This window comes from Aotus nancymaae, unplaced genomic scaffold (assembly GCF_030222135.1).
Source record: "Aotus nancymaae isolate 86718 unplaced genomic scaffold, 86718_ANA_hifiasm-v0.15.2.pri h1tg000010l, whole genome shotgun sequence".
NCBI lineage: Eukaryota > Metazoa > Chordata > Mammalia > Primates > Aotidae > Aotus > Aotus nancymaae.
This window is the reverse complement of record NW_026988421.1, coordinates 41,364,767-41,388,364: the sequence shown is the minus strand read 5'-3', so window position 1 is coordinate 41,388,364 and position 23,598 is coordinate 41,364,767. Positions and strand designations below refer to the sequence as shown.

Genomic DNA, 23,598 nt, shown 5'->3' with positions numbered 1-23,598 from the left:
GTATCTCTAATATATACATATTTATGTGTGTGTATATATATTTTTATATATGTGTGTGTGTAATTGTTATTTTATTTTTACCTATCAGGTTACCAGCAATGGGATTATCAATAGAAAGCAATATAATCACTTTGCAACTTCTGAGGTGCTGTGGATTATCCCATACACTTTAATCCATGTTATTTTTTAAATATCCCACGTATTCTCAAATTTTTCCTCTTTACAGAACCCAAGTGCAGCTCCCCACCTTAGGTAACGATGTGATTCTACCCTTTGCCTGAGAGACATATCCATCCCAATTGTCATGTGCTCAGCTGGACCACTAGAGGAAGCCATCCTGTAACGAGTGAGGCCAAGCTAACAATTGCTCTCAGTCTGGTATTGACCGGAGGCCAACACTGGAAGTTACCAGTAGCATATTTCAGATTTATTAAAAAACACATAGGTAACGAGTCAGAGCATTGGCTAGGAATGATTTGGAAAAGAACTGAAGGCATGATTCCACAGAACATTCACAGTTGTGTGCTAGAGACAGAGAGGAGCAGGGAAGTGTTTTAGAAGCATTTGCGGTGGACAATGGAAGGCCCAGCTTCATCGTATTCCTGTTTGCTGATCCACATCTGCTGGAAGGTTGACAGAGAGGCCAGGATGGAGCCACCGATCCAGACAGAGTATTTGCGCTCCGGAGGGGCAATTATCTGTCAGTCAAGATGGAAAAGAAGGGTCATTAGTGTCATCATTAGTGCAGTTGTTAGTGCAGTAGGACAGATCCTGGGTGTTCTACCATGGTAGTAGTTTCTTGTTCAGCAAGGACACGGGCTTGTCTGTTAGATGGCAATTGTGTCCTAATTGTGTCATGTTCTTGGCAGGACCGCCAGAGGGAGCTAGGGATTTAGAAATTCTTCAGTAAGCACTTTCGTTTTTCTCATCTGTAACTCCTCGACCACATTATTGAGCAAACTGAGAGTTGGCCCCAAATCCAGCCATGGCCCCCATATAAGAGCCCTGGCAATGCCTCTGATTTCCATGAACTCTGACTCAGAGTTCAACACCACACACTTTCTGTAGAAATAAACCCTAGCCTATTCAAAAAAGAAGTTTTTGTTTTGTTTTGTGTTTTTTTTTTTTTTGAGACAGAGTCTCGCTCTGTCGCCAGGCTGGAGTGCAGTAGTGCAATCTCAGCTCACTGCAACCTCTGCCTCCTGGGTTCAAGTGATTCTCCTGCCTCCGCCTCACAAGTATCTGGGACACAGAAGTTTTAATTGTGTTAGGACTTAACTATACAAATATTTTTCCACGTGGTCAAAAATGAACTACTACTCTCTGAAATTTCACCCAGATGCTGTTTAGCACTGGGGGACTCAGGGTCCCCTGTTGGGGGCATTCCCTTGCAATAGGTGCCTCTTAAGCTGCACTGGTTGGCCTTTCTGAGTACACAGGCCTAACGTGCAAGGCATGCTCATGTTTCTTAAATGAATGAATGGTTTAGGCACAGAGAACAGTGAAAACTGTGGTGAACCAGTTTAATCTTTATCTTCAGAGCTCTGCTTGAGCATTTACTTCTTAAGACAAAGTACTGATATTTACTGAGCACTTAACTATATGCCAAACACTATGCTAAGCATTTTACATGTATTATCTCATTTAATTCTCATAAACATCTTGAAGAATAAGTCTTAAATTACTACCATATTACATATGAAGAAACAGAGGCTGAGACAGTTTAAATAACTGGCCCAGGTAACATTGGTTACATCAGTGTCAGATCTAATATTCAAACCTGGGTTCTCCCAGGTGTTTTTTGTTTTGTTTTGGTTTGGTTTAAAAACAACCTTTTTATTCTGGGATAATTCTAGATTTTCGAAAAAGTTGTAAAGAATTTAATATAGTTTGGATGTCTCCTCCAAATCTCATGTTGAGATGTAATTCTCAGTGTTGGAGGTGGGGCTTGGTGGGAGGTGTTTGGATCGCGGGGGTGGATCTCTCATGAATGGCTTAGCGCCCTCTCCTTGGTGATAAGCGAACGCTCCTTCTGAGTTCACACGAGATCTAGTCATTTCAAGCTGTGTGGCACCTTCTCCCCAGGCCTGCTGTCTCTGTTGTTCCTGCATTTGCCATGTGAGGTGCCTGCTCTTGCTTCGCCTTCCACCGTGATTCTAAGTTTTCTGAGACTGAGGCCACCCCAGAAGCTGATGCTAGAGCTCTGCTTCCTGTACAGCCTGCAGAACTGTGAGCCAATTAACTCTCTTTTCTTTGTAAATTACTCAAGTCTTAGGTATTTCCTTATAGCAATGCAAGAACAGCCTATTATAAATTACGTGGGCGTTCCCATAGGTCCCTCTTCCAGTTTCATTTTTGCCTAATGTTATAGTCTTCCCTTTGTCCCGGTTTTTCCTTGTTCTCTATACAATCTTACTACCTCAGGGCCCAAAGGTTCACATTCATTTCTATTTAAGAAGCCACATTTGGAGAACTAGGAACTGCCCAACTCTCGCAATAGCCTCTCTCTGAAATCAACCCTCAACCAGATTAACTGTAGTGAGCCCACCTGCTGGCTTCATTCGCCTCCCTCTGGTGTGAGAGTCAGAGGGGGTAAGAGCTGATCAGAACAGCATCTGAGAAACACAAACTCTGTTGGAAAACAGTCTCTCTTCTCTCACCCTGAAGTCTTTTAGGGCAGGACTACCCAGAGCCTATCATGAAGAGAGAAAGTGCATGTTTTAGTCAGCACACTCTCTAATGTTAGCTGCATACCCCTTCTAAAAAATAGAAGGGAATGCAAAGAGGAGATAATTTGTTTAAATATCCACACGTGTGAACTACAGTAGAATTGCCCCTCCGTCTGCTTCCTGTGATATGGGTCAGAGGGCCCCAAGTGTGGCCTTCTGGCTTCAGAGAGTGATAATAGCCTTTGTGAAGTCACCAGCCACAGGTAAGGTAAGTTTGCCTACAAAAAATTATCTCCATTTTTTTTTTGCAGCTGCTGAAAGTAGCTGATAGACAAGGATAAATATAGATCAAATTTTGTATAAAGTCACTCAATTTATCTTATGAACTGGATTGACTTACAGCCTGTAAAATATGGGATTTGTGTCTACGACCTACCCCTAAAAGCCACAATTGCATCTCACCAAAATACAGGCTCTGAAGAGTTCTTGTCTGTGGTTATAGGGCTGACCCTGCTGGTGGCATTGCCACCGGGTCTGTCACGGTACCTTGATCTTCATGGTGCTGGGCGCTAGGGCTGTGATCTCCTTCTGCATTCGGTCGGCAATGCCAGGGTACATAGTGGTGCCTCCTGATAGGACATTGTTAGCGTAGAGGTCCTTCCTGATATCAATATCACACTTCATGATGCTGTTGTAGGTGGTTTCATGGATGCCTGCAGACTCCATCCCTGGAAAGAGACACAGGCCATGGTCCTTAGGTGGAGGGTAGAACCTAGGCTAGGCATGGAAGGCCAGACTTGAGCATCTGGATAGTCTTGCAGTGGACTGAGGCTGGGAAGACATAGTAATCTAGGAGCCACCTGTCTGAGAGACCAAAGGGCCTTGTTATGCTCTGTGTCTTCCTGACTCTCTTCTAATGAGGGAGCCCTGCTATAGCATCCTGAGGTGCAGGCTACAACAGGGTATCAGGTATCACTGAGGTTTTTTTTTTTTTTTTTTGAGACAGTGTCTTGCTCTGTTGCCCAGGTGGAGTGCAGTGGTGCAATCTCAGCTCACTGCAGCCTCTGCCCCCGGGGTTCCAGAATTTCTCCTGCCTCAGCCTCCTGGGTAGCTTGGATTACAGGCACATGCCACCACGCCCAGCTAATTTTTGTATCTTTAGTAGAGATGGGGTTTCTCCATGTTGGCCAGGCTGGTCTTGAACTCCCAACCTCAGCTGATCCACCTGCCTTGGCCTCCCAAAGTGCTGGGATCACAGGTGTGAGCCACCGTGCCTGGCCTCACTGACTTTTTAATAGACTCACTAATTACTCCGTGTGGTTTAAATAAGGAGTGAAGCCTTCTGATTCCCTGCAAAGCTTCCACGCTGAGACAGTGTTGCAGCCACTTTTCAGAGCTCTCCCAGGTCTCTGTTTGACAGCTACCTTACATCTGCCCCAACCCTCAAAGCTAATGGGGCTGGATTATCAGGAAAATGTTTTATCCTATTTAGGCAAAGGCTCATTTCTTCCAATCTTGTTAACATATTTTTTTTGGCGGGGGGTCTGGATTTTTGTTAATTCCTGATGCAGGTGTTTTGAAAAAAACCTCTAGGTGGCCCTTCATCTTTTGCAGTGCTGTGACATAATGATACCGTTAACAATAGCACTACCTGATTATTAATTATTGATATCTGATCATTATCGAATGCTTGCTTTTGCCAGGCAGTGGGCTAAGTGCTCTGTATCTATCTCATGTAATTCTCACAGCCAACCTAGGACATAAGTAATATTACAGTCTCCACTTTATACATGAGGAGACCAGTTGGGGTGGTTAAGTGACTGTCCCAAGATCAAGACAACTAAGACTGAAACCCAGGCTCACCCCTCTCAGAGTCTGCCTCTATAAACAACTATGTGAACCTGTCTCTCCAACAATGTGAATGTAGGAGCAGACTCACTTTGGGTGCTCTTCTGTTTTTCTCTCCTGCTAGCATTCCCAAATTCTCATCATCAGCACATCCTCCCTACTCTTTCCACTGTCTCCAAAGCACAAGCATTATTTAATTCTTTCATCATACACCAAGAATGTGTTGGGCTTAACTGTGACATAGAAAGTGTTTTCTTAGAAATAAAACTTTCCTGACCTCAGTATGTCTTCTCACCTTGAAAATGCGGCACTTTCCCTTTCTCTGGTTTAGAAATGCTTTTGGTCTTGGGGAAACTGTCACTTGTCTCCATGTGCTGGAGGCTGGCTTGATACGGGAGAAGACAGTGATTCCCCTTCCCAGGAAAAGAACATTTGTTGCCTACCGATGAAGGATGGCTGGAACAGGGTCTCTGGGCAGCGGAAGCGTTCATTTCCGATGGTGATCACTTGCCCATCAGGCAGCTCATAACTCTTCTCAAGGGAGGAGGAGGATGCGGCAGTGGCCATCTCATTTTCAAAGTCCAGAGCTACGTAACACAGTTTCTCCTTGATGTCCCGAACAATCTCACGTTCAGCTGTCAATCAGATACAGATATTATGGCAAACATTAGGGTCTGCACAGATGGAAAGATCCATCTGCCCTACTTCAGTCTCACCCTCAAGACTTGGGCCTTCAAAACATTTGTCAGTTCAGTATTCTGCAATCCAAAATCCATGATGATAATGACGTAGTAGGGCCACCAGGGAACCACCTCTGTTCCTAGCACAGTGTCTCACACATAGTAGGCCCTCAGTATGCATTGTCTGGGGAATGCATAACAAGAATAAAATGAGCTAGCTAGAGAAAGGCACACAGTAGGGAATCCTCTTGTACTTTTTTTTTTGTTTGCAGGATAACTACCCTCTTTATATATGTTATTTTATAACAGATAGTTTATTTTCAGTTAACCAGGAAGTCTTATGCTGAATCAGCTCCTCAGGGGCCTCACAATTTTCAGAAAGCCTGAGATCGTGTTGCCTGGGGCAGTAGATAGCAGCTCCAACCTCTGGCACATTTCTCACCTTCCAGTAAAAGGTAGTGCTGGCTCAGGACCAGGCTAATCCAAAAGGTTTTAGTGGTGCATACTGAAAGAGCTATGGAGGAAGTAGGCAGGCAGAGACCTTTCAGACTTCTGCTCTCAGAAGTTCTAGGCTCTTAGTTATATCTGAGGCTCTGGGAACCTTTTAGAGGTATCTTGGGATTCTTTGTAGGGAGCACAGGAGAAATGCAATTATTCAACTTCATATTGCAAGTGGGGACTTTAACATTGGCAGGGCTCAAGCTTGGAGATTAAAGTAAGCCTCAAATTTGGAGCATAAAATAAACCTCAGGCATGTTCAGAAACCTAAACATTTGGACAATACCAAATTGCTGAGGGGAGGGCAGGTAGCTGAAGCCACCAACACTGAAGACATACTGTGTTTCTGGCAATGCCTGACACTTTCCTCTAGTGAGGGAGGACTGGGTGTACCGTCTTAGAATCCGAATACATGTGTCACTGTGTTAGCTATTAATATGTATCACTGTTAATAGCTAACAATTATTGAATGCTTACTCTGTGCCAAGTATTCCACATGCATTCTCTCATTTAATATTCATAACAATCATGTGATATAGGATCTATTATTATCCCCATTTTACAAATAAAGAGACTATGGTGGGTTAACTTGTCCATGCTCACAGAGCTACTGAGTAGCAGAGTTGGGACTCAGGTCATGTCACTATGTCTCCTGCCAATCACCATACCATGCCATCTTCAGTCTCTGCACAATCTTCTTCTATTTGTTAATGGAGGGGATTAAAAAAAGGTCAAGTATACAACACTGACTAATGCATAACACTAGGTGTCTGTAACTGTTCTCCTCAAGGAAATAGTGTAATCATTTTGCAATTTCACATAGCAAAGAAAGATATGCTTTGCTGTGTGCATTAGAGCCAGGCCTTGCCATTTGCAAATCTTCATCCCATCATCTCCTTGCTTAGTGAGGATGGTCCTGGAAGTTCCTGAGCAACACACTGCTCCCCTCTCCCCTGTGTCTCCCACAGGCCTCACCGGTAGTAACGAAGGAATAGCCACGCTCAGTCAGGATCTTCATGAGGTAGTCAGTGAGATCTCGGCCAGCCAGATCCAGACGCATGATGGCATGGGGCAAGGCATAGCCCTCATAGATGGGGACATTGTGGGTGACACCATCTCCAGAGTCCAGCACGATGCCTGGGAGGCAATTGGGTATGATAGGAGTCACTACAGCAGCTGGCATGTGGTTACTTGCTGGTCAAGTAGAGGGAAGCCTTCGGGGAGGGGGAATTTCTGAGCCTCTTATTTGAAAAGAGAAAAGAGGGCACGTGATGGGAGAGGCAAGGTGGGACAGGGCTGGGGAAGATGAATAAAAGGGAAGAACAGGAAGAGGAAAACAGTAGAAAACGTTCAGCTAGAAATAAGAGGTTAAGGGCTTATTTTTAACACAAGAAGATCTTTTAGGGCTGGGTTCAGCCCCGTCAATTCTAACTCAGCCCCAGTCATCACCCTCACGTGTTTATGACCCTGCAATCCCATCTCTGGAGGTGCACTCCCACAAGCTTCCCGTGCCTCCCAGCCACCTACCGGTTGTGCGTCCAGAGGCGTAGAGGGACAGCACGGCCTGGATAGCCACATACATGGCTGGGACATTGAAAGTCTCAAACATAATCTGCAAAGCAATCCAAAGAGCTGAGTAAGTAAAGGTGCCCATGTGACAAAGAATGGTCAGGAGAGCACACCTGGTTGATGGATGCAGAGGGGCCTGACCTGTTCTGGGCAGAGGAGGCCAAAGTAAGAAGGATCAGAATATCCCTGGTCATGTAAAGAGGAGAAATGAAGGTATGAATGGGGAACCATCACATTAGTGGCCCGGCAGGGTGGGGAGCAGAAGAAGCAGTGTACACACAAGGCTTGGCCAAGGGAAAGGAACGTCTAGCTTCTGGCTCTGATCCTGGCTTTGACTAATAGTCACCAAAGTAACAGTTGGCTAATAGTGGCTTCATTCCAGGTCTCTTAACTGTACACAGAGGAGGAGTTTGGACTAAATGGGCTCTCCAGCTTTTCCAGTGTAGACAGCCTAGGGTTTGTTAACTATGTCAAGGCCAGAAGAAAAAGAGAAGATAACATCCAGGTTTTGATTTCTCTGCTATAAACAAAGATCTTTTAAATCTGAAGCTCAGATTGACCGGGATTAGCCCCATTTCTGTGATTTGCCTCAGGTTCCATTTAATCTGTTCCACTTTTTTATATAGTGTGGGTCAGTGCTGACTCTAGAATCTGAGGCCATTCTGACTGCAGTGGGAGAGGCCTTGAATCCTGGAAGACAGGAACGGCCCACTGGTAACAGAGGATCACACAGAACGTCAATGCCCCAGTTCATGCAGTCCAGGGACAAGATTAGAACTCAAGCCCCTCCAGGTCACTGGTGAGAAGTTTGTGCATCAGGAGATGTCCAGGGGTCTTCATTTCTCCATCTGTAAGACCTTTCCTGCTCTATTAACCAGAATGTCTGACACCATTTGCTAGCAAGCCATAATTTCCAACCTTTTTTTGTTTTTTGCCTTCACACCATTCTCAGGAGGAATAACTCATCAGAATCAACATCTCTTGCTACATGCAGTGATTCCCAGGCACACAGATGTTCCCCTGTGGAGAACACGTGCTAGTGTGTTGGTACAAGCACCAGGAGCTACTCTGAGGGAAAGGCCTTGCAGTTATTTACATTTATGATTCTCCAATGCTGGAAGATCATGGATCAATCCCAGGCTCTACCAGTTCTAGCTGTGTGACCCTGGAAGAATCACTTAATGTATCTGAGCCTTGATTTCTTCATTTATGTAATCAATATAATCATAGTTCCTGCTTCACATTGCTAGAACTTAAAGAGACAATGAATGTAAAATGCTGAGCCTAGTACTTGACCATAGCAAATATAGAATTGACATTAGATGTTGTTATTTAATAGTTAGAAAACTCTATCTGGTGGACTGGATGGGATTCTTTTCTAAGGTCTTGAGCATCAGACAAGTAACAATAATGACACTAATTATTATTATTTGTTGGGTGTTTATTAGGCACCATGTGACACATCCGTCATTTCACCTCATTAATGTTCACATCAATCCTTTGAAAAATGATACTATTAATATTACTCCCAACTTATAAACAAGGAAACTGAGGCTCTGGGAAATTAACTGTGTTCTTTAAGGTCACACAACTAATATGACATATCCTAGATATGCCTGACTCCAGAACCCAAATTCCTATTGTATGTAATGCTACATTTTGAAGTGACTTCTCCTTAGACATTTTAACTTAAACATAGTCCCTTTTCAATGAAATCTTTTAAATTTCCTGTTGCTTTTGGAGGCAAAGTTCTGGTCCCTGCAGGAAGGCTGCAAGTACCATCAAGCTGTTCCTGTTCTTTGGAATCCCTGAGTTCACTGAAGGTTGTTAGTCTGTTGGTGGACTCCTGGCTCTGGCCTTCTCTCTGCTGCCCTGCATAGCCTCTTTCTAACAGAACATTCCCCAAATCCCAAAGTGTTGAGTGCTGGGGTTGATACTTACCTGGGTCATTTTCTCCCGGTTGGCCTTGGGGTTCAGGGGTGCCTCTGTGAGCAGAGTTGGATGCTCTTCAGGAGCAACACGAAGCTCATTGTAGAAAGAGTGGTGCCAGATCTAGTGAGTTGGGGGACAGAGGAGAATCACAATGATGTGCTATCATGAGGCCCTGCATTTCCCAAAAAGGGACCAGAAGCTACCTGAAAACAAGACCAAAGGAAATGCTACAAGTATTCATCATGTGTCCATGGTTTTATAGATGCAGAGACTGAAGCTCAAAGTGTGTGAGTACCTTTCTGAAGGATTCACATCTGGTAAGTTAGCAGAATCCCTAACCCAGATCTGTGAGGCAGGATAGTACAGTGGTTATGGGCACAAATCTTGGTCCAACCTGGCTATTTCGTGGATGTATGAGCTTAGGCAAGTTTTTAACCCTTCTCAGCTCCAGTCTCATGATTGGTAATAGGAAGATGAAAATACTTAGTGTGTACCTCATTGGGTCTTTGTGCAAATAAATAAGGTAACCCTCGAGTTATTGTTTAGCCCAGTGCCTGGCCAAGAATCAATGTTATTATCATTCAACTCTATTTTCTTTGTTCTATCTTTCCATTTTAGTTAATGTTCATGGGAAAATGATTTAATTTTGTAAATAAAAAGATGAATGCATACATGAATAAATGAAGCTTACTTGAAAACCTAATTACCACTTTTAATGCTTCTAGAGAAGTTGCCCTTTGCAATGTACATGGAGAAGAGAACTGAGCTCCTTGCCTCTTGCCTCCATGAGAGTCAAGATGAAAAAAGCTTCCTCCATCAGCACACTTTGGATCTCCCACTCCCAGTCAGACATTTGGCCTTAGGTGTTTCTAAGAGGCCCATTCCTGTGTATAGTGTATCTATGTGAAGGTACTTTGGACATAACTACATTTGCTTTATGGTTGGGCACTCTCTTTAATTCCTGGATGCCGAAAAGAACAAACCATTGCAAAAAGGACTAAATTACTTAATCTTTAAAAGCATGAAAATTCTCCACCAAAGCCAGGAATATGAGATTCATCCAAAACTAAAACAGAGCAAAATAAGAACTGCTAGTAAAAGCTTATAAATTAGCAGAAACAAGATTAGCTTTAAAGACTATCTTATTCCAGTTTCTCTTGTTTTGGATTTGTAGTTTCTAGAAAGGAAATGAAACTTCTAAAAGTTTTGTTTCTTTGGTGGAGTGAAAGCAGCAGAATGCTTAAGAAATTCTGCCAGTCACAACAAGCACCCCTTCTCCTTCTCTCTCTCTCTTTCTCTTCACCCCCACCAGAAGGTACTTTGAATTTAAATTTTAGAAATAAGGAATTTTTTTTGTTCCAGTAGTCTCTCCCTAGGAGGATACATTCTAAGACGCTGTCAGCTCCATGGAGAAATTCTAAGAGTATTTTCCTACTGATTTTAATATTTTTTTCTCTGTGCAAACTGGGAAATCTTACCAAATCTAGAATCCTCAATTAAGCAAATCTACTGATAATGTAATTTTATAGAAAGATAGAGGTTGAAGCATTACTACTGATAAATTCTAGTAATATTATGTATTTTTCTTTTGTGTGTGTGTGTATGTGTGTATAGTAGTGAGCTGATAGATAAATAAAAGGCCAGATGTTGTGATTCTGATATATCTTACTGCATTTAACATTTTTTATGTCACTTTCTCATTATTTTTTCTGTTTTTCTCTGATTACTGGTATCTGTAATGTTTAATGACCAAACATCAAAATATTAGAATTTAGCTCTTCTTTTCATTAGCTCTTTTATAAGTGTCTGGGAAATAAGGCCTCATTTAATGCAACACAGAGAAATAATTTTTAACATATTTATTGTATAGCTTTTTACAGTGGCTATTGTGTTTCAATGTGTGGAGAGGCATTCAGAAATGTACCAAATCTGCAATGCTACAGTCCTGTTTACTATAGTGAAAACTAAAACACTTTCAATTTAGATGTTTAGAGTGAGTTAATGAAAACCTTTCAAGAATAGGCTGATTAAGGCTATTCTCAGCATTTCAACTCCTCTTTAGCTGTATTGCACTGGAAGGGATAGCCATGCAGCCCCCGATGAGAATGAAAGGAAGGTTATTCTCTGAGCTGCTGCTCATGCACTGCTTGTCCTAGGAGGGTAACTGAGTTGACATGAGCAACAGATGATTAATTCCCTGCAGTGGCAAAGGGCTACTCTTCTAATCTATAGAACTGTCATCCTCTAATTAGTTAATAAACCCTAATAGGCAAAGGCATTGTTTTTCTTTTTTTAGAGACAGAGTCTTACTCAGTTGCCCAAGCTGGAGTGCAGTTTATGATCAGCTCACTGCAGCTTCAAACTCCAGGGCTCAAATGGTCTTACCACCTTAGCCTCCTGAGTAGCTGGGACTACAGTGGCATGCCACCACATACTGTTAATTAAACTTTTTTTTTTTTTTTGAGAGACAGGGTTTTGCTATGTTGCCCAGACTGGTCTCGAACTCCTGGCCTCAAGTGATCCAAAGTGTTGGGATTACAGGTGTGAGCCACTGTGCCCTGTAGGATTTTTTTCTTCTTTTTTTGAGATAGGGTCTCCCTCTGCCACCTAGGTCCGGAGTAGGATCTCAGCTACTGCACCCTCAATCTCTCAGGCTCAGGTGATCCTCCCACCTCAACCTCCCAAGTAGCTGGGACTGAGGTGCCTGGCTAATTTAGTTTATTTTTTGTAGAGACAGGATCTTACTATGTTGCCCAGGCCGGTCTCAAACTCCTGGGCCAAGTGATCCTCCCACCTTGGCCCCCGAAAGTGTTGAGATTACAGATTGTAAGCAACCATGCCTGGCAAGGAATTGGTTTTTTTTTTTTTTTTTGTAAAGATTCATTTCAGGATTTTTTCCAATGGGTAATAACCCAGAATGAACATTAACAAGTAAAAGTACAGTTGAGCAATGTGAGCCAGTTATTTCCCCCAGCAGAAGTGTGGGAGTTTGTATCAGAGAACACAGGGAGTAGCACGCATCCTGAGGGCCCAAGCTGCAGCAAACCTCCCATACCTTTTCCATGTCGTCCCAGTTGGTGATGATGCCGTGTTCTATCGGGTACTTCAGAGTCAGGATTCCTCTTTTGCTCTGTGCTTCATCACCCACGTAGCTGTCTTTTTGTCCCATTCCCACCATCACTCCCTAAAAAGGTTCAACACATTATGAGTTGGCATCTCCCAAAACTTGTGAATTGATGACAGTCAAGCCACAAAGGTTAACTCATTGAGATGGAAAGTTCCTCTTCTGATTATTAGCAACAATAAACATATTGAGTCTCATTGTCACTATGCTCTTAAGCAACGTTCTGTGGTTGACTGGAAAAAGACCTGAATTGCCTCCAAGGGGGAAAGTCAACTTTATATTTTTTAACTCTTATGTTCCTTGATGAGCTTTCATAGGGCAGAGATCAAGTCTGTCTTGTTCATCACTGTAGCAAATTGCATAGCACATATTTGGCACTCGAATATTGTTTGTTGAAAGAATGAATACAATTTCACATATTCGTTAAATGGCATTTTGTATCTTATAAATCCTTTAAGCTATACTTTTAAAGTTATTACCTACCGAAAAGAAGATGAGTATTATTTTCTAACTATTACAAGTGAAAGCACTGCATCTACAAGTAACCACTTGAGGCTTGATTTCTAATGGATAAATTCATACCAATCAACTGTGAAGACATTTGCTTAAACTAGTCAGCTGCATTATTAGAAAATCATTAAGATGAAGCTTTTAAAAAATTATTGTTACTAGATTTTAAATCACACTGGAGTAGCTGTTTTAGAACTACAAAACAGCTATGGATACTATGGATCCATAAAATAATGGCTTGTGCAGAATATCTCCACTGCATAAAGATCAACAAACTCAGACAGACTGCATTCATTGGGAGAGGTTTCTATTATTTATTCTTGTGAATATATCCCAACCTGAGAGGCATAAACATCCATCAGATAGCCTCAATGCACAAAATACACTTCCGATGTGGAGGAGAATCTCTGACATGCAATTACTGAGTTTTACCATATGACTGTCACCAATACTTTGTTTACACATAATATGTAAAATTACCATGTGCCTGCCCAAATATATTTTGTTGACAGCTAATATTATATAAAATTGCATTTGGTATTAATGCTTGCTTTCATCTAACATCAAGCTCTGTATGGCTAAGTGACCTGGGCTTTAATTTTAGTTTCTTTCCAAAGAATAGTTTTTGGTATACATCAGGATAATGTAAAAGCATTTCTGATGGTGATTAGATGATTTTGATGATGATGATGATGACTATATTTACACAAAAAGGACACATGAAAAAGAGGCAGACTTTGTATCCAATAGACACCCATTAGATAATCTGTCTACATTGTATGTGAAATTGGCATTTACTCTGGACCTTAATCATCAGAGGTATATTTTTAACAAGTTTACATAACTTCTAGGCAGAAAGAGTTAGACAATCGGTGGATACACATGGACAGAGAGGAACCTAATCTATAGCTCTGTTCTGTTCCAATCATAATCTTCCTTACCTGATGTCTGGGACGTCCCACGATGGATGGGAAAACAGCCCTGGGAGCATCATCCCCAGCAAAGCCGGCCTTACAGAGCCCAGAGCCATTGTCACACACCAAGGCAGTGCTGTCCTCTTCTTCACACATAGCTGGAGCTGCTTCACAGGATTCTACAGAAAACAGGGAGGAAGCAGTCTCAGCTGTAACTGGGCATTTGTGGCACTTACTTGACAACTCCCAGCTCCAAGGCTGGGTTTGGGGCCCTTCCTCTGTTCTCCTAGTGCACTCTGCTGACCCTTATCTAATATAGCATGTATCTGGAAGTACTTCAGTTAGACTGTAAGCTTTCAGTAAGGTGAAACTCTGACTTCCAAAACTCTGACTTCCATGTTTATACAACCTTAGTGTAGTGGCCAGCATATCATGTGTTCTCATGAGCACTTTAGAGGTGGACTAAGCCAGTAAATGAATTAACAAACTGCAGAGCACACAGATGGGAATTCCAGACTCTGAGACCAGATCTTTGCAGAGACAAGTTGCCTACCTTATGTTAAAGAAGAATCAAGATTGTCCTGTCTGTATCAACCCAAATGCACATTTTTCTAGATAAGCTGTACATTTTTGAAATTTTTATCAAAGCTAGACTTTTGAGGGAGAGGCAGCATGTGAAAATTTAGAAATGTTAAAATGGTAAAGTGTTTAATGGAAATGTTCAAAGAAAAAATCTTTTTTGAATCATGAGGACTTTCATTTTACCTTGGAGAAGCTTTGAAATAAGTCAAAATTTTCTGAGAAAGTACTTTAAATTTTAGGGGCCGCAATTATCCACTGTTTATAAAAGTTACTGTTAAGCTAAAAGTCCAAGAAGTGAGGGTGAGCCTGATGGATTATATATCATATGGTAGACTACTGCCATTAAAAAGGTTGAGTAAAAGGATAAGCAAAAGGTAGTTCTTATATAAGAGTAATAGGTTAGAGAAAGTAACATTGTACATCCCGTTAAAATATATTTTTATGTATGGCAAAAAGATTAATCATATTTACCAGGATGTTAACTGGGGTTATTTTGAAGTGGTGGGTTTTGTAGGTGTGTTTAATTATCTTCCCTTGGTTCTGTCATATTTTTTAAATTTCCTAAACTGAATGTGTATTTCTTTGGTAATAAAATTTTAAATAACCCACTTTATACTTGGATGCTTTCATAAAATTAGAAAGGCTGGAGCAGAATATCAACTTACAAATTTGAGAAATGGAAGGCATATTAGAGGACATTTTCTATCCAATGCTCTCTCATTTTCACAAATATGAAAATAAAGAAGTGATTGCTCAAGGGCACACAGGGCATTGGAGGTTGAGCTCTAGACACATATCAGGACCCTTTGGCTACCCCTTGGCTTCCAGTTCAAGATCTCTTCCACTTTTCTAATCACAATTATTAGGTGGAAATGTTCCATTAAGAGATGGACACCCAGAATTCTCTGCCTGGCATCGAGATCTGAATTAGGATTTCAAATGGAGAAAATATCTTCTTTTAAATGGGTGAACTGATTGCACATCCAAATACATATTTTAAAAAAGGCAGTTCTTTTAAGGAAACTTCTGAGAAGTAGTGAAATAAAATAGCTATCACAGAGTTGGAGTTCTGCCAAAACATTCCCACAGAATCAAAGCTGTGTCTTGCCAGAGGCCTAGAACCTCCTTAGCAGTGCTTCATGTAAAATAACCCTTTGCAAAGAACATAAAACTGAACTGAGATATATTTTAAAGTCAAGGCATGTCACATTATCAACTGACAGGAAATCAAGGCTTAAGGAGGTAAAGTGACTTGTCCAAGAGCCTTGAACTGATGCTTTCAGATCACAGTGATTACGAGTTCAGGCTCTGAAGTCAGAAGATTGCCTGGATTTGAGTCCAGGCTCCAACACTTAGAAACTGTGATTTTACTTATTTAACATCTCTAAACCACAATTTCCTTACTATAAAACAGTAATGGTCTCAGGACATACCTCAAGGAGGTCTTATGGAGACTGCATTTTTTAAAGTGTTTAATTTATAGCCACAGAGATGCTATAAGTTCTTAATAAATTCTAATTTTATCATCATTATTATGACTATAACTGTGTAATTATTTTCATTATCCAGATCTTTTTGTTTCTAACCTTTGCTTTCTTTCCATACTGCTCCAGGCTTAGAACAAAAATACTCAACGTGTGGATTCCACTTGCAAGAATGGAAATGGGACTTACAAATGGCTTGCCCTTTCCTTTCCCACCCTTCTTTTCCCTTTCCAGATGCTGAATTATGTTTGGCATTTGTGTGATTTGGCTTCCCTTATAGCAGATTAAGAAGCTTTAGAAGAGAGGTCAGGAGAACTATAAAGGAGACAAAGGGAAGAAGCCTAAGAGCCTGGGTTATCTGTCAGAAGCAGCCAGCCCCAGGGGATAAGCAAGCACTCTATGGATGTGCTAAGTGCACTTTCTAAACCAAAAGTAAGGGCTGAAAACAGGATAAAACATTTCAAATAAGGATGGTCTCTGAAAATGGGAAGGTATGATTATAATGAATGCAGGGATATTTTTTAATAACCATTTTGTAGGGCAGTGATGGCTTGGGAGGAAGGGTTGACTACTATATTCAGAAAAAGTAGGCTGATCCTCAGCATCAGCAAGAATGCAGAAAAATAAATCTCAAAGTTCAGCAATTTTTTTTTTTACTTGGCAAATAAAAAAGAAAAGAAAATCCAGGAAGAATGTTATAATCTCCAAAAGGAGCACTGTTACTGAAGAAGTCACTGTGTCCCTGGAAAGAGTCAGCTCAGTGGTTTACAGCTCTTCTCTAACCTGAATGAGCAGCTCGATTTGGAGCAAAGCATTTCCTAATTAGGTAAAACACGCTGTGTCTGCTTTTGGAACTGCACCCGGGTCAGGGGGTTTGCTCCAACTGACTAGAGTGCATCTTGTGCCAAAAATGAGTCGTTGGTGGGAGGGGAAAGAACATTACAGTTCCCAGTTCACTGGTCTTGAAATGCAAACCATATTTAGTCATGAATCACAAAATGCTAGGAAAACCTCAGCATGAAAACTCCAGTCTGGACTGAAGCTGCCAAGCCTTGATTTACAGTGAAGTTCAGCCTGGAGTGGCAGAGCTGGCTCCACAGTCACACTTGCCTCACCAGACTGAGGGAAGCGTTAAGCTGAGAGAAATCCAAACCAGATATTGTGCCGGGAGGTACACACAGCTGTCAGATGCAAGTTCTGTTCCCTTCCTCTTTCTTTGCAGAGAAAAATTCAATTGGTCACCTGCTGTGCTCTGCTGCAAATGACCAGTGATGCAGATCTGAATATGTAAGGTCACACATACACATTTCCAACAAAAAAGAGATGTACATTTCCAACAAAAGAAACTACCAGTTAAAGCCAGGGAAACCCAGAAGTGAATACACAAATTCAGGCACAAAGACTAGGCAACTTTTCTCTGTCCACTTCTAAAATCCACTTCCAAACATCTTAGCTGCACCAAAAATACAGCCCAGTGAAACAGATTCCTACACCAAATCAAAACCAAAAACAAATCTCAGAGTTTCCAGTGCCTAAATATAAATGAATGTATAACTTACTGCACACAGCTAGCCTGCATACCTGTATTGTGCTGCAAGATCTGGGCTGTTGGTTTAGTATGAACATTTTACAGGTGACATGCATTAATAAAATTTCTGTATTCTTCTGTACCCCCTCCATCAAACCAAACTACATATTAGCTTTGTCTTTAATGTTAGATCATTAAAGCCAAAAGCTATAATCATTTTAGTAGTACAATCTTCATTCAGAAATATCAGTGCATGAACCCAGCCAAATCCCTGCAGATGAGGTCTTATTATACTAGGTAATTAAAAGAGCCACTGTAATCAATAAGTCACATCCCTGGGCTGGTGCCACTTACCCTGACAGTGCTTGGCTGGGCTTCTCCGCGCTGGGTGGTGTTCAGGGAAGCTGAATGCTGAAGGATTATATAGCCCCTTGGCCTGCTCTCCTCCCACTTGCTTCCCAAACAAGGAACAAAGACAGACTTTAGCCTGTCGTTCAGTCTAACACAACCATATAGGGACCTCAGCACAAAACTCTCTAATCTGGGTGGCCGGAGGCCTGGGTCTCTTCCACTGCATTCCACTGCTCTGCTCATGAAATGGGAGGCAGCTCAGCTGCCTGTGGGAGATAAACACGCCAAGCCTTCAGAACAACTGCAGAAATGCCCAGAGATACTGAGCTAGGGTAATGGGCAGATGCAGGCATGGTTTGCACATTCCACAGAGGATGCCAGCTTGCCGTCATGCTGGCATTTCAGGCCATTTCCTAACAAACTGAGAACAGAAAGGGGGAGAAAGAGGTTGCCTCTGCCTAGCACAGACTTTTAAAAACTCTTCTACCATGGTAGCATGCAAGGAAGAAAGATATTACTTCGGTCATCTATAAATACATAGAGGGAATGATGATTTTATGGTAGTCATACTGCATAAATCAAGTTCTTGAGGAATGTGAGTGGAAACAGGAATTGAAGTATAGAGTCATTGACAGGCCTACGTTTTACAAAGAGGAATTTGGATGTTAGCATTACTGTAACTACATTCATTTTTTTTTTTTTTTGGTGCATTAGCTTTGTCTACTAATTTGTCATTGAGCAATTTAGCAGCATAAGTAGGGACCATCCTTTGACTAGAGAGACTACCTAGCAGCCTGTCACAGACGCACTTTGGAAAAGAAAGGAGATTGTTCAAAGGAAGCCTCTCTAGCCCTCCTGTTTCCCCACTAACCTTCTTTACAAGAAGTAGAGAAATCAGGTGACATGGTTTGGTTCTACGTCCCCACCCAAATCTCATCTCAAATTGTAATCTCCATAATCCCCATGTGTCAAGAGAAAGGCCAGGCGGGAGGTGACTGGATCATGGGGATGTTTTCTTCCATGCTGTTCTCATGATAGCGAGTGAATTCTCACGAGATCTAGTGGTTTTACAAAGCAGTTTTCCCTGCTCTTGCTTGCTCTCTCTCGCCGGCCACCATGGAAGACACGCCTCTTCCCCTTCTGCCGTGATTGTAAATTTCTTGAGGCCTCCCCAGCCATGCAGAACTGTGACTAAATTAACCTCTTTCCTTATAAATTACCCAGCCTTGGGTATGTCTTTATAGCAGTGTGAAAATGGACTAAGATACCAGGTGCCCCTGTCATTTCTCAAAGATATAAGCCCTCATCTCAAGCATCAATGGATAGCTTCGATTATTTTACATTTGTCTACTCCCATCCTCCAAGCCAAGGTTCTCAATGAACTCATAAAATAAATATTTTTGTGGACACTATGAGCATTTCTGGACTGAGGACATGTGAGAAAAATCCCAGAATGAGTGGCTTTACTTTACAGGCATGACCAGCTGTTCACTCATGTTACTATGTCAGATCTTTTTGATTTATGGTGCACACACATTTACACACATATATATCTTTGAAGAACTGCACTACTGATTATTAGAAAATTTTAAATAGCTTTAAGACTAAATAATAACAGGATTTCTCTATACTGCTCAGGATTTGTCTAGCTTTTACCAACCAGAAAACACAGTTTGAATGTTCAAATATAAAATCTACACAGTACAATATAAAGTTGGGCCCTTGGGGTTAATCCATTAACCTTCATCACAGGAATCATGTGAAGCAAACTTTCTACATTTTCTTGAGTAGGAGGGCAATTTGAGTAGAGGAAGGATCCCCCTTCCTCCTGCTTCTGACTGAAGCAGTGACAGTGTAGTCCTTGGGAGCTTTATGAAGTGACTGGACTGTTCATTTAAACACCAAAGAGAAGAGATTTTGCATTCACCTTTATGATTCTTACATCATTTCTTCCTTGATTATGGTAGTGTATACCCAAAGCTCTGATAATAATTAGACTATGATGAAATAAAGAGACATACTAGAAGATGACTTAAGGTTTAGCTTTTCTTTCGAGGTTTTTTTCCAAATAATCTATGACAATAACCAGAAAGGACTTATAATTGAAAATAAATTTCTGAGCAAGTGATTAAATGATCTAAATGATCTTATTGCCTGGGTTTGAGATTTATAGTTTCACATCCCATTCAAGTCTCCTCAGTGAGAGAAACCAGCACTGTATGGGTATGAGTGTGTGTGCAAATGTATCTCTAGTCAAGCTGCCAGATATCTCCTGGGGCCAGCAGTCATGTATCCAAGGAGTTATGAACAGTTATGAAAACAGTAGTGTCAAGAAAAAAATAAGAAGGAAAGAAAGAAAAACAGTAGTGTCTGGTAACTTGGTTGCAGTTCAGGGACACTATAAAATAAATTCCAAGCTAAAGCACATATCCAAGAATCATCTCCAGACATGTTGTTCTGCAAACATCATGTACTATCTTGGTAAGATTATTTAGTTATAATTTATTGTAAATTCCTTGAACACTGGGGCAATTTTAACTCTCTTTGGAGCCCAGAGCTAAGTAAGCAGGAGGTCCTCAATAATTGTCTAACAATTTCTTGATTTTTCTTTATCCCTAGCACTTTGTAGATTTAGATTAGGCCATATAAATACTGGCAAATATCCACATAATATTGACGTCTGGTAAGAAAAATGATTTTCTGCTGCTGCTGAAAGATTGGACTGTAGAAATTGTTTTTCTTCTAGACTGATCACACTCATTGGCTATTTTGTTCAGCACATAAAATTCATTTTTCTGAGAAGACACAATGAGAGCAAGGCTCCCTTTCCATTTCCCATCTTTGGGATTCTCCAGGAGAGTCACAAACTGAGTTCTCCTAAGACAGCTCACGAAGACAGAGGTATGGAGCCTATGCCAGCACAATGGCCATCCCATCACATCTGCAGGGATTTGCCAGGTTCTGCTCTGTTCCTCATTTGAGCATAATTAATATTATTTATGGGAAATTTGATTGGACACTTTCTATGAGGGTATAAAGGCTGGTATTTCAGGGATTTATTTTCATAATGTTTTCATTTATTTCAAAATGTGAGCTCAGAGAGAAGATACATGGTATATTCAATGTGAGAGGAACCATGCAACATGAGAATATGAGGAAGGAATGCAGTGACAATTGACCCTCAGACCTTGACTTTGTGTAAAGGAAAACATTTTGGATCAATACACAGGGGTTATGATTCAGAGTTGAAATTCCAAACCTATCATTTACTATCACTGTGTCCCCTCTGTGCCTTAGCTTTCTTATAAGAAAAATAGGGTTAATAATCATGCCTTATCACAAGGTGGCAATGATATGAAGAGATATGAGGAGTTAACAGGTTAGAAGCACCTAGAACACTGCCTGACCCACGGTGAGCACTATGTAATTATTAGCTATTATTATTGTCAGGTGCTCTGTGATGAGGAAGTTAGTTCTAGAGGTGAGACAGACACTTTTTCAGACAAGAAAAATGCAGAGGTAAGCTCTTACCCAGAAGACTGTGACACCCTGTGTTGGTTTCCTATCACTGCTCTAACAAATTATGACAAACTTACTGGCTTCGAACAACACAAATTTATTCTGTTACAGTTCTTGAGGTCAGAAGTCCAAAACAAGTTTTCACTGGGCTAAAATCAAGGCCTTCCTTCTGGAAGCTCTTGTGGGAATCTATATCTTTGCCTTTTCTAGTCTCTAGAGTCCACTTGGTTTATGGCTGCTTCCTCCATCTTCAAAGCCAGCAGCATAGCATCTTCAGACTCTCTTTCTGGCACCAATCCTCCTGTCTCCCTCTTAGAAGTACCTTCGTGAATATATTGGGCCCTGATGGATAATCCAGGATAGTTCAATATAATCTCTTCATGTTAAGATTATTAATTTAACCATATCTGCAAAGTCAACTTTTTGTGTGTAAGTTAACATATCCGCAGGTTTAGGGGATTAGTAGGTGAACGTCTTGTAGGAAGCGTTCATTATTCCACCTGTTATATACCCCCATCTCACTACTCAATGTGTTTCCCATTGCATGTCAAGGCATTTATACCAGTTTCTCGGTTTCCAAAAAGGATTTCTACCAATGGTGTTGACATTCGACATACTTACTACACATAATAAACACTACCTTAGCCTGTTTGTGCTGCCATAACCAAATAGCTGAGACTGGATAGTTTATTTAAAAACAAGATTTATTTCTCACATTTTGGGAAACTGGGAAGTCTAAGATCAAGGTGCCAGCATATTGTGAGGGCCTTCTTGCTGTGCCACCCCATGGTGGAAGAAAGGGTGAACCTGCTTCCACAAGTCCAATTTATAGTGGCATTAATCCATTCATGGAGGTGGAGCCCTTATGAATTAAACACCTCCATTAGGCCTCATCTCCCAACACTGTTGCACTAGGGATTAAGTTTCCAACACATGAATTTTGAGAGATATATTCAGGTCATACCAGACACTTAAGACATGGTAACAAGTCTTATCTTATGAAAGGGATCAGAAAACTGTAAAGCTGCATGCCCATGATCCTGTAATGGCCAACTAGGAAAGTGGAATAAACTTGTATTACTCCTTTATGCTTTTCAGAGTGTCTAGATGATGTAGTGTACTTATAAGATTCACAAACACCTTCAAGAGCTTTATTGTATTTTATTTTTATTTATGAAAAAAACAAAATGCATGTCAGATTGCAGATTAGCACCTGTTAGATTTGGGAGGCACAACAACTTTTGACACTCTTTTTGTCATCAAAAGACAACTTGAGAAATTAGATTTAACCATGAAGAACAGAGAGCTTTAAAAGATGTTTTAAATTCCTGGAAAATAAGAATAATACCTATTACTCCTTTGTTGACTGCATTTACATTTTTCCTGTCTCTCCTGCCTTATCTACCCCGACTCAGAACCAGTATGTGCCAAGATCGCCCAGTGATATGGAACAATGGGCTTTCCCATTAAAAATCCAGACAAGCTCATAACTGAGGACCTGTGCTCACGCTGCTCCTCTGCTTGGAACAATATTTCCCCCGTTCACTACTCTAACACCTTTCCTAATGCCATTTTCTCTCTTAGCATACTCTATATATCCTCCTCAACTCAGTTTAAGTGTCCCCTTCTCCTAGGAAGCACTCTCTGCCCTCTTCTACTTCTTCTATCCACTTCTACCCACCTCTACTTCATAGCACTCACTATATTGCTTTATACTAATATGTCCAACTTTCATGCTAGACTATAATGTGTTTGAAGGCAAACTAAATTGATTTAATCTTTGCATTCATGAAGCCTGGAACATTGAGTAAATGTTTCTTGAACTGAACTAAATTAAGCACAGAAAATGCTTAGCAAATGATCAAGGACATTCTGAAGAGAGGGCAACTAAAAATAAATCAATTAATAGTTGTCAGACAATGCTATGAGCTATTTGCTCTACATACATAAACTCATTTAATCTTCACAGCAGTCATAAGGAATACTGCTTTTCCCATTTACAGATGAGGAAATGGAGGCTCAAATAAGCCAAATATCTTGCAAGGCCCAGAGCTGGTAAGTGACAGAGCAGAAATTCAAACCCAGACCCATCTGACACTAGAGATTGAGTTCAAGCACATGCAGAGGTGTGGATAGTGACCTGTATGTCAGGCTCCACCAAGGTAGTAGGGAACATGAGGTTAAATCATCAAGCAAAAGCAGATGACCTCACTATTCAACGTCCCTGCCTCATGAAATTCTGGGCACACAGGACAATACTGGCACCAGCTAGCTCAAGTGAACCCAGTATCAGCTCTTTCTCTCCCAAGCCGACTAGACGCAACTGCCCTGGCTTCCTACTAATTAAGCTCTTCTTCATAAAAGACCTTGGATATATAGGATGACCAAGG

The 23,598-nt window shown here is 41.2% G+C and overlaps 1 protein-coding gene across 1 annotated transcript; it reads right to left on the bottom strand.

Moving 5' to 3' along the window:
- Positions 1-405: 405 nt before the first annotated feature.
- Positions 406-17,797, bottom strand: ACTA2 (actin alpha 2, smooth muscle). Its single transcript, XM_012454732.2, has 9 exons — positions 17,693-17,797; positions 13,772-13,923; positions 12,252-12,380; positions 9,206-9,316; positions 7,223-7,307; positions 6,671-6,832; positions 4,961-5,152; positions 3,216-3,397; positions 406-698 (listed from the first exon to the last, which is right to left on the bottom strand). Exons 2-9 carry the CDS (start codon positions 13,898-13,900, stop codon positions 555-557), a joined length of 1,134 nt encoding a protein of 377 aa, XP_012310155.1. The 5' UTR covers positions 13,901-13,923; positions 17,693-17,797; the 3' UTR covers positions 406-554.
- Between the last annotated feature and the right edge of the window lie 5,801 nt (positions 17,798-23,598).

Bases quoted from the DNA above. Each gene is read 5' to 3' on its own strand.
- ACTA2 (XM_012454732.2), bottom strand. From the start codon at position 13,900: ATGTGTGAAGAAGAGGACAGCACTGCCTTGGTGTGTGACAATGGCTCT. The intron at 12,381-13,771 runs GTAAGGAAGATT...GAACCTTTTTAG, and splicing joins TGGGACGTCCCAGACATCAG to GGAGTGATGGTGGGAATGGG. The intron at 6,833-7,222 runs GTAGGTGGCTGG...ATTGCCTCCCAG, and splicing joins CGCCTCTGGACGCACAACCG to GCATCGTGCTGGACTCTGGA.